At 23.3% G+C, this 19,464-nt stretch overlaps 1 protein-coding gene across 1 annotated transcript in view; it reads right to left on the bottom strand.

Moving 5' to 3' along the window:
- The window catches only part of LOC105363162 (delta-sarcoglycan-like), an 84,978-nt gene that overhangs the window by 23,711 nt on the left and 41,803 nt on the right, over nucleotides 1-19,464 (bottom strand). The window contains exon 2 of the mRNA XM_011500785.1: nucleotides 1,855-2,143. Coding sequence (XP_011499087.1) covers nucleotides 1,855-2,143 — 289 coding nt within the window. The remainder of the gene's footprint in view (nucleotides 1-1,854; nucleotides 2,144-19,464) is intronic.

Below are 19,464 nucleotides of genomic sequence, written 5' to 3'. Positions count from 1 at the left end.
TGAAATTTTAAGAAAGAATATTTTTAATATTTTCTACTAAATAAATATCAAGATCATAAATTTGTATTATTTTCATAATTATAATTAAGAAAGGTGATTGTGTGGAGTTTATTAGTTTATAAATATAAATATTAAAAATTTTATTATATTATTTCAGTTAAAAAATTCAAATATTCGGTTAAACATGTATATTTAGGTATATTAATAAACTTTTATTATATTAAAGATTAAACTATCATTCAAAAATATATCATTAATTTTTTTATTTATGTATAGTGTTATATTTACGAAATATTAATGAATGATTTTTTTATTAATTTTATTATTTTATAATATTAATTATATTAATTATTAATATTAATATTAATAAGTAATATTCAGATGTAATTATAAAGATTGTCTAGTATACATTGTAAAAATATTTCACAATTAGAGAATTACTCGGTTATTACTGATATATTAGTCTTCATTAATAAAAAAATTTTCATTTTTGATATTCGAATTTTATAGTATCATAATTTGTGTTTGAAAATTCTCGAAGTGTTTCTACTATTCTACTAAATTTAGCTATTTATTACTTAAAAAAACCCTTATTGCAATGCCATTAAACGAAATGACAAAGTTATATTTTAAATCATTTTTTCCTTCTTATAGATTTTCAATATAAGAATATAATTAGAAATTCCGAACGGATATTAAATTGCCTTGATAAATAAAAAACATTAGAATAATTGAAAATTATTTTAATCCTTACTATATAAATAGCTTTTAATTGTGTATAGTGATTGCAACAAGTCAACATTGCAAATGAAAGTAGAATACGCATTATACATGTTACGTTTAGCAGAAAGAAGTTGTAAAATATGTTTTACTCGATATTACATGATACTTATTAATAAATGTAAAATAGCTTTGAAACAGCACTATCCATTATAAAATTAGAACAATGTTACAATAAATATGTTTCGAAAAATCTCAAGAGAGTTTAAATGACTTAATATGAAAGACTAGTGGTCCTAAGGTATACTTTAAGTATGCAACTTTATAGTGCTGAAGTACAAGAGTAGCATTCCATAAATGAAGTTATAGAGAAGAGCTATAAACAATATGAAGTACTTCTATATTTTAGTCCGTATACATATGAATTTAGAGTTGGGTTGTAAGCCTGCTCAATACGAACAATAAACTGTATTCAACGGAGGATATGTTAACATATTATATTCGTTGGTAATTTTGTTAATTTACAGATATAAATGTATTTTTATTTGAATTACTGAAATTTTAATTCTATGTTTACCCATTATGACAGACAATTTCGGCAGTATATACTTAATAAAAAATTAAATGTTTATTATTTAACTCCTATGTTATATTTAAGTAGGTCTATTATTTTTATGGTGTTACATAATTTAATGTTTTTTTTTCAGTATCAGTAATTTGTAACAAAAAAAGACATTGTAATAGGAACAATAATGCATTCGGATTTGGGAAACAGTAATATATTGAATTACTCAAATATTAAATTTATATTTCTGTTTTGTTTTTATTGTAGTTATATTTTGGAGCACTAAATCGTTTTTCGTTTATGTGTTAATTATATTTAAGTTTTGAATAATAGTAATCACTTGCTACAGTCTTAACCTGTTATTATCGGTTTATAAATTTTATTATTCTCGGACAAACAATCGATAGACTACTTACTTGCCTTTTGACTCACTATTTTTAATCTTGCTTCTTGTGTTTTCATAAAAGTGTTTTATAATATGAAATTAAAACTAAATAATAAGAAAAATTTAGTTTATAATGACCTCACAACGAAATTATAATATTTATTAAAAAGGAGGTGTAACTTACAAAACTGAATTCCATGACTTTGAGCAGCCACAGGGTGAGCGCGAGATTAAGTATGACAATAATGGTAAGTCCGAGAACCAAAAAGTACAGGCACCGTTGTCTCCAACCATAAACACCGATTCTTAGACCCTTATTGTACGAAGGTGTGTGGCATTCATTACTCAAAGCGTTTGTCCGCGTTCTGGTATGTGTGGATACAGCTTCCACCGCTTGGCAATTTCCACTTTGTCTTGGTATACTGCACGAATTACTAGGTTCATCCGACCAATTTGATTGACTTCTTGATAATCTAAAAAAATATGAGATTGAAGTTTTTTGTACATATTTTAAACATTATTATAACTTATGTTTTGGTTACTGTTTCATGAGGAAAGCTTATAAGAATGTAATTTAATCATTGAATTCTAATAAATATGATATAATATTTTGTAAATGTGATATAACATTATATAAATATTATTTAATAATCTATTCAATTATATCAATATTAATTCTTCATTTAATTATAATTAGTATTACTAAATTAAGAAAATATAAGAATAAACTTTTTGTTGTAATTATTGAAAAATTCGATGAGAATATTATGGGAAGACTCAGTCATAAAGAGAGATGATGGGCTAAAACAAATTTTTTGTATTACTCTAAAAAGTATTAATTTATTGTCGCAACAAAAATGTCATGATTATCTTTTTATTCATTTTTCTATTTTGAGGATTAAGTATTTAATATAAGTAAATTACTTTATTAACTTCAGTGTAATTGTTGTATATTTAAGATCATATCAAGTATATGATTTTAAATACAGAATTTACACTAAAATTGTATCTGTATTGCAGTACTAATTAACTCAACTTTTTGAGAAAATGGAAATATACTATAATCAAATTTATTACAAAATTACATTTTATCTAGTTAACAACAATATTTGCTTAATTTGCATAATTATATTTACACTTTACGTTTCAATAATCAATTCTAGTCCGAACGAAAGTAGCAAATTACAAATATAAGTGGATAAATAAATAAATAAATAAATATACTATATTCTTTCGGCAATCTTTAATATTTAATGTAAAAAAGAGAAACTGTATTATATATTCAACTTTATATCTGAATTCAATGTATCAATTTAGATTTATTTTCCAAGAAGATGTACGAAAGTATTTCACATAACTAAAATATTTTTTAAATGCAGTTCTCATTCGTTAAATGTATGCCAATATAACTACTATAATATTTATAACCATGATTAAAGCAAATAGAATTTATTTTGTAGTATAGAATATAAGTTTAAATAGATATAACTCAAATATAATAGTAAAATCTATAACAAATAAGTAATTAATAAAATAAAACTTGAAATTCAATATTATGATTTAAATTTCAATTATTGATATAATTAATAGGCATTTAATTTATGTCGCCATTAATAATTCCTTTAACAGATATTTTTACTTTTAAAATGGAAACATTGATTTTATTACACTAATTAATTACAATAACTAATAATAATAGTGAATTCGATTATTTTTAAATTATATTATTTTTATAAATGCTTAAATCCTAGTTGGAAGAGTTTATTGTAAATTTCAATAAATATTTTTTATTTTATAGGTATAGAATATTTGCAATAATTTCATAAGAATTTATAATATTCTTTAGAATTCAGATTTATTTTATACAATTACATTTAAAGATTTTTATCTATCAAATAAAAATTTATTTAAATTTAAGCATAATGGTTTTATAATTGAAATAAGCAAAAATAAATAATAAAGTATGGAAATATGAAAGTTAAATATAAGATGTTCCGATATTAAAATGTTGATACAAAAATTGTTGAAATATTTTTCAATATATCAAACGAAATAAATATTATTTATTTATATTTAAAATTTAATTTTTAAAAACTGGTGATATAATTATTTACTATTTAATATTCTATATTAAATTTATTACTTTAACGTCCATTTTAAAAATAAGATAATGATAATAGAATATTTTAATTAGATTAATAAAATTATGTAAGATTCGAAATAGATATATTAAAAATTTTGATATAATTTTTCAAATTATAAATATTTTTTAAATCTTTAAATAATGTGCGTTTTATTTATGATAATTCGTTTTACATTATATTGGTGATTAAACGATATATTATAGGGTTATTGAAAAAAGAAAATAAATGTATGATTATTGTAGTTATTGTTTAGTTTAATTTTTATTCCTATTTATATTAAAAATTAAATACAAGAATATGACATTTTTCAAGTGACGCTAAAATAGTAATTTACTTTATATAGAATTGTATTGCTTATTAAATATTTGATCAATAATGTTACTAAAAACTTTTGAAACTTGGTTTTTGAATCAATGAAAGTAGAAGAAAATAAATATGAAAATATATTTTATATTAATTTAGACTTGAAATCATATTATTTGCAATTAGAGAGAAGAAATACAGACATTCTTGACAAAACTTGGTGATATAATCTAAATTAAAACTAGCTTAGTTTACTTGGAAAAAATCAGATATATGTTTCTAAATAATACGTCAATTGCTATTACTATATTTGCTATAATTATATTATACATAATATTTTAATATTCCATATAATATAATTTGATTTCATTTTATATAATGCGAGTTATAATATTATAATTTGAAATTAGATTAAACAAGCTATTATTTAAATTTTATTATAATTATTTAAAATATATAATTTTAAATTCAGATTTAAAATCAGTTAAAGAAACGTTTGTAAATGGTAATATCATCCCTTATTTTTCTACGAGTTTGAAAGATATTTTATACAGATAAATAACTGTCGTTCTTCCATTTGTAAAAATATGCATAAACTCTATAAAGATGCTTGTCATGGGAAGATATTTTTATCATGTGATTCTCTGATATTTTGGATATGTTGTCATTAGTGTCAGAATTCGTGGAGGTGATGCAGCTTGCGTTGCCTTAGGGGTCTCGAAGCATGATGAAAGAAGAAAGAAATAGAAATGAATAAATTCGTATTTCAAATTGGAAGTTATTTAGTATTGACTTAAATAAATTATTCGTTGTGATTCTTCATACTTGCATTGTACTTATGCGGACTGCATGCAAAAGAAAATAAGATAAAGAAGTATGTATCTGCCCGTTGATATAATTACCTCGACAATTTACAACCGTAGCATTTCGATCCTTCATGAATACATTCGTCTCCACTGCATCTCGTAAATTTTGTTCTACAATATTTTTGTCACGGACTGTCATTTGAACACTCTGTCGAACCTCTATTCGATAAAAATTTTAGCTTTTCGAATTAGATTCTATATATTTCGGTATGATAGCTATTAAAAGAGAAATTCTTTGGGTTATCGCATACAAAAACTTTATGAAAATAGAAAATTAAATTTTCATCATAAATTAACATGGGATAAGATTACGGGAGCTAGTCGATCGCTTTAGAAAGATGTGTAATATCGGACCATTCTCGTATCACATAAATTGCAATAATCACAAAATACATTGACCAACCACAAATCTTGTTGTTGGTTTGTTATAAATAGGTTACACAATAAGGTACTTCACAGTATGTGTAAGTGATATTTTTAATCACATCATAGATATCATTCAAAGAAAATTTTAGTTTAAACGCAATTTTCAGCACTTTTATCGTAGATTTTATCAAATCTTCGTTAATTATTCAAAGAATTTTAAAGGACTAAAGACAAGTTTCTATAATTATAGATTATGAACTCGATTCTAGCAAACTTTTTGCAAGTAAAAAGTACATGATATTTAAAATGCTAAGTCCACTCAAGATAAAGCATTTTAGTTTTCAACGAATTGATAGAATCATTACGAAAATTGTTAGTTAAGAACTGTTCATCGACTATATAAAGAAATATAATATACAAATATATAAATATTATAAATAGTATATTATATACTATATTAAACTATTATATAATAGCCACTGTATGTTTTCAAAGTTGTTATCACTAAGATTTATAACGAAACCGAAATGTCTGCGCTAAATAAATACACTAATGCTAGTTTTAGAATGAATCTTATTCTTTCTTATATTACGAATCAATTAAACTAGTATGATTTTTATTTTAAATTAATATTACTGTCTTTTAGCGCCATAAAATGAAGTAAATTTCTTTTACATTATAAAATTTTGTTTCAAATTATCGAAAATATTTCCGAGAGAAACTTCATAAGGAGTATATATCATTAATAAAGGATAGATATTTTTTTGTCAGATTTTTTGTTATTTTTTGATAGGTATATTTTGTTTTCTGATTATATAACAAGAATTTCATCTGGTTAGACTAGATAAGAGACGAGAAAGATAAACTGATTAGACGAGCTATACTCTTCAATTTTAGGATGAACACACGAACTTAGTGGAAAAAATGCGCTTTCGAATATTTTTTCCATCACCCAAGGAATGAGACATAAAATGATGTATATGGCTTTCTTTTACCATTGGAACTATATGCTGGTTATAGCATACGAGAGCTAATCTAAAAATATTTTATTCGAATATGGACTAAGAGATTTTAGAGAATGAAATGTTTTCTAATTTGGATGGAAATCAAGTTTCTTCATTTCAATGAACAAAAGAAATTATAAAAATGTAGATCCATTTTAAAAGTAAAATGATTCATCTGTAATGCAGCATAATTTTATTTTAATTAGATATTAGATTATCAATTAAGAAGTAAGTAATTGGTATTTGTAGATCCGTTCTTTTGTATAGGAATGAAACTGGGTATTTCATGAGGCAATTATTGAAACATACGTCAGTCAACATCGTAATATTGGAGATTCAGTTTCCTTTGTATATAGAATGCATTATATAGGTATTGGTTTTTTACGGTACAATGAGTTATTTAAATTTCTAGAAATTTTAATCAAAATAGGGTATTTATTTTATCCCTAGTTTAATAAACGATAAAATAAATATGCTAACATAAAATTTGAATTATATAAATAATTTAGTTTCATATGGAATACATGATTCAGTTAAAATTTATAAACGCATTTTAAAGGTTTATCAACTCAAAATAAATTAAACATAATATTTTAAAATTATAGCACCCGTCTAGTTAAAATTTTTTATTCAGAATTCGAATATTATATTTAATAAGAATATTTAATTTGTTTGAAAATCATTTCTATAAAGAAATTTAATTTTAAGAAAGTCAATATAAAGAACTTAAGTATTTTGTCATCAAGATGATCAAATAATTATAATAATAAAAAAATGAGTCGGAATTGGACCAAGAACAAATAAATGCCTTATAAGAGGCGTGAGAAAAGTTATGCAAAACCTATAAAACACCTGTATATATTTTATGGCTTTTATGTGTGTGTGTGTGTGTGTGTGTGTGTGTGTATTTACGTAAATTAGACTAATTATTACCAAATCAGGAAGAAATTCAGAAAAAGTGAAAAATATATACGCAGGTAGGTTCTTATTATATTTGCTCTAATAATAGAGAAAGGATAAAATGATAAGATGGAGTAAGAAAAGATGTGCGAATTATATAATCCAATCGTTTCAAAGAGTCTCATTTTCATGTAAAATATTATTAATTTTTTTATTTATATATTTCCATAAATAACTCTAATTTTATTTTTATTAATTCAATATCTTTCATTGAATTATATAAAATTTATTATTTAGAATCTCATGGTAATTTCTTGTTATTGATGATTAAATTGTATTGCGCCGAAATTAATTGAAATAATAAATCTATATTGTTTTGAATAAATATTGATAATTTATATTTATTATTATAATTGAAAATATTATGTAGCTAGTAATTTTGTATAGTTTTATAACGATTGTAAATATTCTGCTTTAAAAAAGGCAGCTAATTTGAAGAATATATTTATTCCATTGCACTTTTTTTATTTTTATAAACATTTATAGATAGTACTTTATTTAATAGATGTCAATATATATTTTTTTAATGAAAAATTATGCGTATATTAAAGAAACACATAAAATAATAGTTTATATTAATAAAAATAGGTAAGACATAATTTACCATAATATTTATGTAAATACAATTTCATAATTCTCAGTTATGCATTACTTCCATCTTCCATCTATGAATTTATCTAATTTTTTACTATTTGTTGTAAATTTAAAATTATGTCGGCTGGAATTTTTTCAAAGATATTGTAATATTAATAAAGTAGGAATAAATAAAAATAAAATAAGAGCAAACTCCTTTAATTCCGTGCACGACGTACGTAGGAAAAGCTGAAAAATTATGTAAATAGCAAAATAATCTACATTACATGCCTAAACTGAAAGTGATACTTAAAATATTCAAAATTGCTTTATTATTTTGAAAATTTATATACACCTCGCATGATGATGCAGAAAACTCCTAAAAAATTAAAGCAAAATTGTATTTAGTCGTTTATGTTGGCTAATATGAAATGGTAATTTAATTGTCTTAAAATGCTGCAGGTGAATACAGATGTTATAAAACAGATGATTTTTTACATGATTTAAACCACATTTTTTTCCATTTCTTATACCATATCATAATCAAGTTTTAAAAGCTTTCTATCTAAATAGAATAAATGCTTTTGATGCAGATTACTTTTCAATTTCATATTTTATTAAAATCATATAATAGTTGTTTTAGAATGAATTAATAGAAATAAGAATATTGTTCTAAAGATTTAAAATAATCATTTATTTTTTATTAATTTGTGTTTGTAATTTATATAGTATTTATACAAATCAATTTATAATTCCGGACATATTAAGAGAAATGTACACTATATTGATATTAAAATACCCTTAAATTACTTGGCTTTTTAGTAAGATCAATAACCTATTTTTGTATTAGTACAATTGTGGTTTCAATTATCTATATATATATATATATATATATTGGTATTCAGATAATTCAATTTATAATTGAAATATAGAATTTAAATATTGAATATATCTATTTAAATATGGATACATGTGATTTTTAGAGTTAAATCAAGCTTTATATAAATAATATATATATGAAGAATATGCCATATGAAGTATTGTTGTAATGAAATAGTTGGTTTCATTTAAGTACTGCACTCTATTGAAATTATTCTAAAATACTTATAACGGATAAATATTAAATAATAATAAATATAAAATAACGTGCAGTATCCAAAACATTGTAATAAAAACGTTATATTATCATGAATTTTAATATCTGGTTTTTGTTTTAATTTTAATTTAGTTCTGCTATACCTAAAATTGTGGACTCTATTATTTTATGATACAAAAATAAAATTAATTTATAATCGAGACAATAATAATTTATTATTATATTTTGGATAATATTTAATTATTAAAATAAATGAATCCATTGTTTATAAAAATGGTCTATTTATAAATATTAAATAAAAATATTTTCTTTAAAATTCAAAATTTATTAGAAATTAAATACTAATCATATAAGTTTCTATATACGTTTATGAAGGAGATTTTATGAATATTCTTGCAGCTGTTGCAACACGGAGTTTCTTTGAGAATTCTACTTTCCTCAGTGATTTTGAGAATATGGATGAATCTTCTAAGAAATATAATGGCACAATAAAAACTTATATATTTTAAGCATAGTTTTCAGAGTAAAAAGGAGTAAGAAATGTGAGACATTGCTAAGCATTCTACATGGTGCATGCAGATTTCGGGAAATCATTTATGTATTCATATCTCACTATGTTGAGGGCGAAAGGTGCAAAATTTTACTATGTATTAGTCATGAGTATCGAGATTGAAATGTATTTGATTTATTGAGTGTATTGATTTTTTTTATCAGAAACTCTTGTACGTTTTTATACTTTTCTTCTTATCCACTATTAATCATGCATAATAAATTACAAAATTAAATAACTAAAATTAATTTCTTGCATCCTGAATATTATGAAAACAAAACATCTCTCTATTTATCATTTATGGTATTTATAAACATATTCAAGGATTTATAAGGAAATAAGTATAGTACAGATTTATTTCATATTGTACAATCAGGAGAGTTCATCCTAAATAAGAAAATTCAATGCAGTGTCTGTACAACTATATACACGTTAGTTTTGCAGATTTATTTAATTTACAAACTGTAGAAGAACGAGACTACGATTAATTAGTGGGTAAGATGTTGTTAAATTATAAGATCGATTAAACTCAGCTGTCCTGCTATTAAAAAAAATGTAGGTTATCATGTATTTCTCTTAAAAGCCAATATCCTCGCCAAGTTTGTACAAAATTAAAAAAAAAGCTATATTTTAAAGTGTTTTTTTATTAACTGATAATCTAATTTGAAATTTTTTCAGACATTCTAATTCATATTTTCTTGTATACTTTTTCTCGAAATTCTCAATTTTCTCCTCACACCATCAGCTATTTATCTCATGTAGCCATTATTGATCGTACTGTCCATTGTGACTTATAAAAGCTTTTCCTCTTCCTGCGGATGGTATACTAAATTAATTAGTCGTATAACTTTTTAAGATAGATTTAAAAAATTTTTAAACTTGATAATAAATAAATCTAAAAATTTGTAATTAGTTATCGACCCTTTATATAATATGCGAAGAGATTTAATCGTCAAGTAGGATAACCATTTCTGTTAAAGAGAAAAATTTACTTGTAGCTTCGTTGAAGATATATTTTGAACGTATGTATTCTACATCCAATTCAATTAATCTACTTTATTTAGATATTTATATTTATTACTTAATATCTATTACTTTATTATAGAATATGTTTTATATTATAAATAGAATATACATTATATTATATTATATTAGATAACATATAACATATTATATAACATTTTAATTCATAACATCATTTTATTAAAACTATCTTAATTATCTTTTACAAGACTAAAAATTAAATTTAAAAATATTGATGGTCGATTTAAGAACAACATAGTTAAAAATAATATAAATACTATAATATTTTACTCTTAAAGAGCTTTGAAATAATGTCGTTGAAGATTAATATAAAATACTAGTTTTGAGATTTCATTTTCAAAAGTGATATATTTTAATTTCTATTTCATAAGATAGTTAAGATTTCTGGAATAAACTGAGTAAAATAATGCAATATCATGACAAATGTTTTATTTTTATCAATTTCGAATCAAAATATTTAATTAATTAGTATATATGCAATAAATTATTTTATATAAACTTAGTTCTGTATAAATGTATTGCTGTTAAATTATTTATGAAAAGATTTCTTAATATCTTATCCGCTAATATAAGATATCACTAATGAGATTGATAAATCAGCTAATATTTTTAAAGATAAGAAAATTTTGAAGTTATTCATTAATATGTATGAATGTTTATTGAAATAAATAATATAGCACTAATTTTATACATTTTTGAATATTGCATGAATATTAAATAAATTTTATAAATTATAGGTGTATAATAAATTAAAAATAGTCATTGTTTTTCTTTACATCTATAATAAGGCGACTTTTTCATTACAAAATATGGATAAGATAATTACAGTTGAAAAATGTCATATATTATTAATTTAAAGTGAAAAGTATTAGTTGTTAAATAGACTCGTATATATATTTCAACAATTAATTTGAATATTCAACAATTAAGCCGTACATATAATTTAATTTATTATTTATCAATAAAAATTGTGGAAATAAAATTAAATATTTTGATTTTGAATACGTGTATTGCAGCCTCAAATTACTTAATGTAGTAAATTTTATTATTATTTTAAACTTAATACTTTATATTTTAATAGATGAAATCTATGAATAAGTGTTCTATAGAATACGTTTGCGAAAAATTTATAATTTTGTAACGTTATTTGAAATTTTTAGAAACTTTTCGTTCTCCATATACTTTTTCTTTGCCTTCCATGGTATAAATATATAATTTATTCTTATGATAATTTCATATCTATAAAATGAAACTCAAGTTTATTATTTTAAATCGAATTTATTAAGAGATCATGTATTTATGGCTGAAGAAAAATATATTATCTGTCAATGCTGACACAATTGTGCGCCTAACTGTATCGACATGATTTTGCTTATTTCCAAACAGTATGCCATTTTATTCATACTTGTAATTCTTTCACTTTAAGTGATTTTAGGATATTGGTTTAGCAATAGTAGCTCTTCATCTTTTGGTAGATTTAGTATCATATTTTCTGAATTACTTAAATCAATCATAAATTTTATTAAACTTTAAATAAACAATCTATTCGTTTAGCAATAATAATTCAAGTCATCTGCAATAAAGGAGTGATTTAGTAAGTATGAATTGTTTTGACACGAGATATAATAAGTAGTACAAGTGACAATCGTCACTTATAGGTACGATTGAAAGATCACTCTTGCCAGTTTATTAGTTGGTTAAACGGGTACCACAGATCTGTGGTCCTTCTGTTGATAACTATGAGTTGCTTTAGCCTATGCTAGACAGTTTTTAGGTTGTTGAGGAGCTAGTAGTTCGATAATACATGTTCAGTGTAAAGCTATAATTAATGACTAATTATATTTTACAAATCATCATATTTAAATGTACTGTTTAAATAAATAGAATATTTTCTTATTGCATTGAAAGTTCATCTATATAATAATATTTTTTCGACTGAAATTTTTAGTATATATTAAATGTTTTAATGTCGTTAATTTGTAAGCAGAAATAAAATAATACTGATTACTTTAAAATATATACCATGAAAGTTAGTAATTAAATATATAAACAGTAATATAATAAACATTTAATAAAAACAAAATAATTTAACTAATTCATATCGTATTTCTCTAGACTATTATTAATATATCATCACTGTATGAATTCTAGTATTACTGTATTTTATTCAATTAATGAACATAAAAAAATTTTTTAAATAAAAATTTATTTCATGATTTAAATTTTAAGGTAATATATATGATAATTAATAATTTTATAAATAAGTTGCAATGAACGAATTAAATTACTTTTATTCTAGATAATGAATCAAATCTACTATATTATTATAATGTAAATAATAAATCCAAATATGAAATGTACAAATAAAAATTTTGGTTAAATCGATGAAAGATCTCGCTTTTAATTAATTTAATTAAATTTTTTTTACAATTACCATAAATAAACAAAATTATTGTAAACAATCTATAATTAAACGTTAAATTGTATTAGAACATATAAGTAATTATAAAGTAAATATAAATACATAAATTACAAATAATTATTGTAAATATATTATATTCAATATTAATATCTATTGAATCATAAAAATATTAAGATATTCAATAATAGACACATTTCAACACTGTATGGTCTATTACTAAATAAATTATATACTAAATATAATCATTTACAAGAATTTATTGTAAAATCTTAACATTATTTGTTTCCAAAAAATAAATTCGAATTGAATGGATATAATTATTTTGAATAATGTTTTATACATTTTATTAAAAATATTCTTTAATTGATGAAATCAAGAATAAAATCATATAATTATGAAATTATGAAATTTTGAATGAAATTATATTGTTAAAAAGTTTTGGTATTATGAAAGAGTTTTTATAGTTATAATAACTATAAAATAGTATATAAATAACTAATAAATAGTCAATTATAAAATATATAAATAAATAGAATAATACTAGAATAACATCATTTTTATCCATGAAAGTCGCCAAAAATACCATAGAATATATATCTTACTAAATCTTAAATCTGTAAAAGTACGTTTCATCTTCCAGAATAGGTATAGATCCAGTATAGATCAAATTATATAAATAGTTGTCCACAAGTTAATTGTCGTATATATAAATCGAAAATATAAAATGAGTAGTTAAGTACTTTAAGAAATTTATAAATGCATAATAAATATATAATAAATATTCAATCATAGAAGTGTTCTATATTCTATTTTATTCTATATATAAAATATTCTACGATTTTGTACTCTATAATATTCTTGCAGAAGATATATCGGGTACTTGTCTCATGTGAGAATAATATTTAAATTATGTATATATATTGGTATTTTCAAGTACTGCCAATGGTCTTGTAATCTCCTTCCGCTCTTGTCTCTCGCCTCCTCCACTAAAATAAAAGCAACGATTATTGTAGGTGCTAGTTCGCATAATAATATCGCTTGCACGTCGGTGAACTGCGCACGCGACTAACTTTGCGAATCCCGAAAGCTCCGTATCCGGAAAGCGAGTTTTGTGCATGATGAAGTCACGGGACGGGAGGAGTGGGTTAACGTAGGGTCAAGATTACACAAGCAGGAATTGCCAAGTGGCAAGAGAGTCGATCTACTAGTCGGTAAACTCAGTCTCTCAGCTGTGCACCGAGACCCAGCACTTAACTCCGTATGGCATTTTGCACACCGAGCGTTGTACATGACTTGTAGGTTTACGTGTATATGACAAAGATGTTATCTTGTAAAAATTCGGCGCCGAGCCAAACGCGCGATGAATGGCGAAACCTAACTTGAGATATTTGTCAATGCTGCTCCCAGGCTTTTGTTTACTTACTGAATATTTATAAAGAAAATGGTCTACGATTCCCAAGCGAGTAAGAAGATAACTTTCCAATTCATTGCTTAGAGAAATAACTATGGGCTATTCATAACAGAAAAGGATCATGATTTTAAATTAAACATTATCCGGAAAAGATTTAATCAACCTTAATTACTTCATTCGTGCATACCATTTTTTTTTTATCGAAGTGGTAACAACCGATAATAGTACCAGGAACATATAGATTTTCTCTATTTTACCTATAAATAAAATAAAATATATAGGTATGAAACTTAATGTTTTTAAAATATTTTCCGACAAAATACGTTGTACTTACAAATAATATTAGCTTTAAAAAATAATTAATTTCACAAGTGGTAAATTATATATTAAATTTAAAATTATTTTATTTTGTATTTATACGTTCAAGTTAGAAATTTATTTCAAAAATATAATTTTTAATTTATGAATATTTGAAAATTGTAAAAGAGAATTTATATGTATTTTTTTATTTGCGCATAAAAGTATTATAGTATGAAATAGAAGCTTTTTATTGTTTTTTTATAAACTCTTTGTTCAAATTCTTTATTTTCAGAATTAAAATTTATTTTCTACTAAGAAGGTTTCATCCTTAGAATTATTATAGTAAATTAAAGCATAGATTTTCTCTACTCATTTTAATTAAGTTGTTGAAACATTGAAAAGTTTGAGTTGAAATTGATTTCTTTTTTTATAAAAAATAGTATATGAATTTGGTAATTAATGATAATGATATATATACAAATTTATTATCGTTAAAACTTTTAGTAAAAATTTAATAGGAATATCTGTTACTCTAATTTCTTCGTTTGAGTTAATTCAATAATAAAAATTATATGTATTTCAAATTTGCATATAAATAATAATGAAACTCGGATAAATTATTTCGTTTCTCGTTTTGAATTTACGTACACGCTAAAATAGGTACATATAGTGAATGTGTTTGTTTAAGGATGACAGAAAATTTTATATTATGTAACGGTTAAATAAATATTTCGGATAATACACGACAAAACAAATACATTGCTTAATAGTCAGACAATTTCATTACATAATTTTTTAATTTGATTGTATGTAATTGCATGATACTGTAGAAATAAACAAACAATTAATTATTCACCAGTTTATCAATTAGCCTTTAAGGGTTTGTATAAAATGAAAAATTTCAGTTATATCATACTGCTGAAAACAAATCTGAAAACAAGCTGAATAACATATTTGTAAATTGATTAATACAAAAGCTGTTTCTGCTGTATTATAAATGGTATACATTCAATCGGATTGAGTCTTAAGAAAATCGACTACATCATATAGTAAATAAACTTTAAAACAATAATTAAATATTATTAAAATACCTAATTGAAGAATTTCTTTTATTTATTTGATAATATAATGTCCAAATATGGATTAGATTAATAAGTTATTTATATAAACACAGATTTTCTCTCTTGGAAATATGTTTTGTTGAATATTCCATTGATATACCTATAGCACTCTTTTAATTGAAAATCTAAAATGTATCTAAAACCGTCTTAAAAATATCATAATATTCAAATAGTATGTAGAGGATTAATATTTTATAATCTATTTGTAGTTTTAATGCACTTGCAACGGGGGAAGTTAGAACTTTGTTAATCGAATTATACATATTTAATTATATAGATTATTATTTTATTATATAGATGGAAGTATATATAGTTGTCTCGCCAACTTTTCACTATTTAATGCTCTTGAAATCTATGTGTTATTAACTACCTACCAATACATATATATATATATATACATACATATATAATGAGTTTGTTTCTTGAACAAACTTTAATATTAATTTAATTGATGCAATTTTTTTTATTAATTTTATTACTTATTTCTTGCATTAGTACTTTAGATATTTGTTAAAATCAGAAGTTGTTTGTTCTCAATTAGAAATAAAGCTTAAAATATCGAAGTTAATAATATATGTTAAAAAATATAATTTAAATCGTATTTTAATGAAAAAAATGGATTCTGTTAATAAATATCTTTAATATTTTTATTAGAAATTATTTATAAATAGTTGTATTAGTCGTAATTATTATTCATTAAAAATTATATTTAAAGATGTATCAAAATTTATAAAATATAGAATCATTTATAAATGCATCTTTCTTTAACAAAAATTATTTTCAAATTTCTATTTTATTATTGAATGTAAGTCTTATGAAAGTAAAATTATGTCCATTTTGTTTATGATTTGCGATGTAAATGGCAATGTATTTTGTATGACGTATGATGAAATAGCTTTGGAAGTTCAATTTTAGAGTAAATTTTAATTGGTAATTCGGAATATATAAATATGAGCATTGAAAAGATCCGAGAAAGAAAAAAGTTAGACCTTTCGCAAATTTCAAATGAAAATGTAAGTGACAGAGAAATGAAGGAAGTACAGTAAAAAAGAATGACATCGTGGATAAGTATGTAACAGAATAAGGAAGACACGAAGAGTGAATAAATACTTTTTAAAAAATTAAAGGAAAGCCGATAATGGAACAAGAAGGATGGGAAAATTGCATGGTAATTGTGTGAAAAGGTGTGCAGGACTACATAAACGAATAGGCCTTATTTTATTGCAATCGTAGATTGACAGGTTTGCAGATCCTGTCCAGGAGCATCGTCCATTTTTTCTACATCTACGACGTACAATTAATCTCGATTTGGCGCCTCATCATAGAACCGGGACGATTTGCTGTGGGATTTATCTGCATCGTCTGATTTCTCGGTAAATCATATCTACTTCTGATTTCATTTGGCAAGAACAACTAGACGAGCCGGTTATCCGCGGGAATTTACCACCGGTGTATCCAAATATATTTTATACGTAATCATGAGTGTTTACGTTAAAGCTTCGTCAGTTTAATAGATGGAAAATATGTATGAAAATTATAGAAAGAAAGTAAAAGAATTACAAATATTAATACACATTTGGTTAAATCGTAAAATGAACTCAAGATGACTGTTATATTTTTTATTTTAAATATAATAGTAATACTAATGTTGTAACATAATTTCATTATAGATAATTACTTAATTTAATAAATTACTTAAATAATGTTAAAGTGAATATAAAATGTTTTGAGATAGTTTAATTTTATAAACATTATAAGAAATATATTTAATTTGATCAATGTGAGATTAGTAATATACGATATTAGCTTAAATAGAATATCAATTAGTAATGGATTAATTATTTATAAATTTAGAAAAATTTAGTCTATTAGTTAAAACAAGATGTTCTGCATAAATATTAATCTGTATAAAAGTAGAAAGTGAAATAACGGATAGAAATTTCTTTATCAGATAGAACCTAGCGTCACTAATGGCAAAAGCCCATTAGTTTTTTTAGTGTTTCTCAACGAGGACGTACTTTTCTCTCGTTCCTTTCTTTTGACCGCCTGGCATTCAGTTCGATCTTTCATTCCATTTTCCGTTTCTTCGCTATCAGTCCATACGCAATAACATTTTCAGACGACCTTGTGACAATTCCTCGGCGAAAACAGAATACATGAAAGTTTGTGGCATTTGCGCCTGTGGCGTATTCGAATTTTCGTTAATAGGTAGGGTCTGAATTTTTTCCTAGCTACCTATTTGGTGAGCTAGAACGATAAAAAAGGATAGTCATAGCGATATACTGAAAAATACATTTAATTCGCGTGATTGATCGGTGATATGTCAATGTGTCCAATTTACCCTGGCATTTTAGTCTTTTAATGAGTTCATATTGATGCCGCAGGATAAATCATGAACAATAAAAGAATATATAGACATATGCAAAGATACGATATTTGTACAGTTAACCTAGGGGCTAACTTCAATTTGATAATATTTTATCAAGGTATTTTTAAAATTAAATAACGAACCATGGCCATGCCACTTTAAGCAAATTATTATTGTTATTATACATTGAATTATAAAAGAGTAATTTATATTTGAAATAAATCAGTTATGATTCAACGTGATCTTTTTAGGAAGATATTAATAATATTAAAAATATGAAAAGTTCTAGAATCTAAATTTAAAGTAATATATAATATAATTTTAAATTTATTAAAAAATAAACTATTCTATATAACAAACTAATTGGATTACTATTCATATATTATGATATATTGGTGTATGGGGATTGATAAGCACATCGTTACGTAATTGACGGAAGTCCAATACACACGATTATTTTATTTATTTTGAATATTCAGTAATCTGACTTTTATAATATCAACATATAATATAAACTCAGCACACATAAAAGTAAAAACATGTAGACAATTTTATTCCGGACAATGTAATAATGTGGGATTTCGAGTATTTGACCAAGGCAATCTGATCGCAAGGGCAGGTTGGTATATAACTTTGCAACAATGTCCTCGGCACTTACCACCCAAATTTACTTGGTTAAATAGTGAGAAAGATAGACAAGTATTATTGATGCCATAGTGTGAAAGGATAGTAGTAGGAGGACGATTGTACGACTAAGAAACAAGAGCTGCGTGTAACTTTAGGAAACTGAAAATAAAGTAACTATTATCGAAACAAATGGTATAATTTTTATTTTGTGGTTGATTTTATATTTGTATAAGAAATGTAAATATAGTTTATAAAGACCTTTTGTTCAAATATTTTCTTGAAATATGAAAAATTATAATTTTTAATTTTTCAGAATATTTATTAGTATACCATTTAATCTGTAAATAACTTTTAAGGATTTACTATATAATAATTAAAAAAATAATTATTGATAGATAAATAAAAGCTTTAAATTAAAAATGAAATTTGAAAAAATATTCATGATATTATTACACAGAATAACGTATATTTTTATAATAAACTAAAATTTTAAATTAATAACTTTTATATATTTCAAAATCAACGCCATAATTAATGTTCAATATTCAGAATATTCAATACAGTAATCACAACTTGTAATTTGAATATGAAACACTAAAATCAGAGCAATTTCGTTTTTACGTTTTATATCTATATATT

The sequence above is a fragment of the Ceratosolen solmsi genome, unplaced genomic scaffold (assembly GCF_000503995.2).
Source record: "Ceratosolen solmsi marchali unplaced genomic scaffold, CerSol_1.0 scaffold10, whole genome shotgun sequence".
NCBI classification, from domain to species: Eukaryota; Metazoa; Arthropoda; class Insecta; order Hymenoptera; family Agaonidae; genus Ceratosolen; species Ceratosolen solmsi.
Note: the sequence above shows the minus strand (reverse complement) of the source record. Positions and strands in the feature narration are given on the sequence as shown.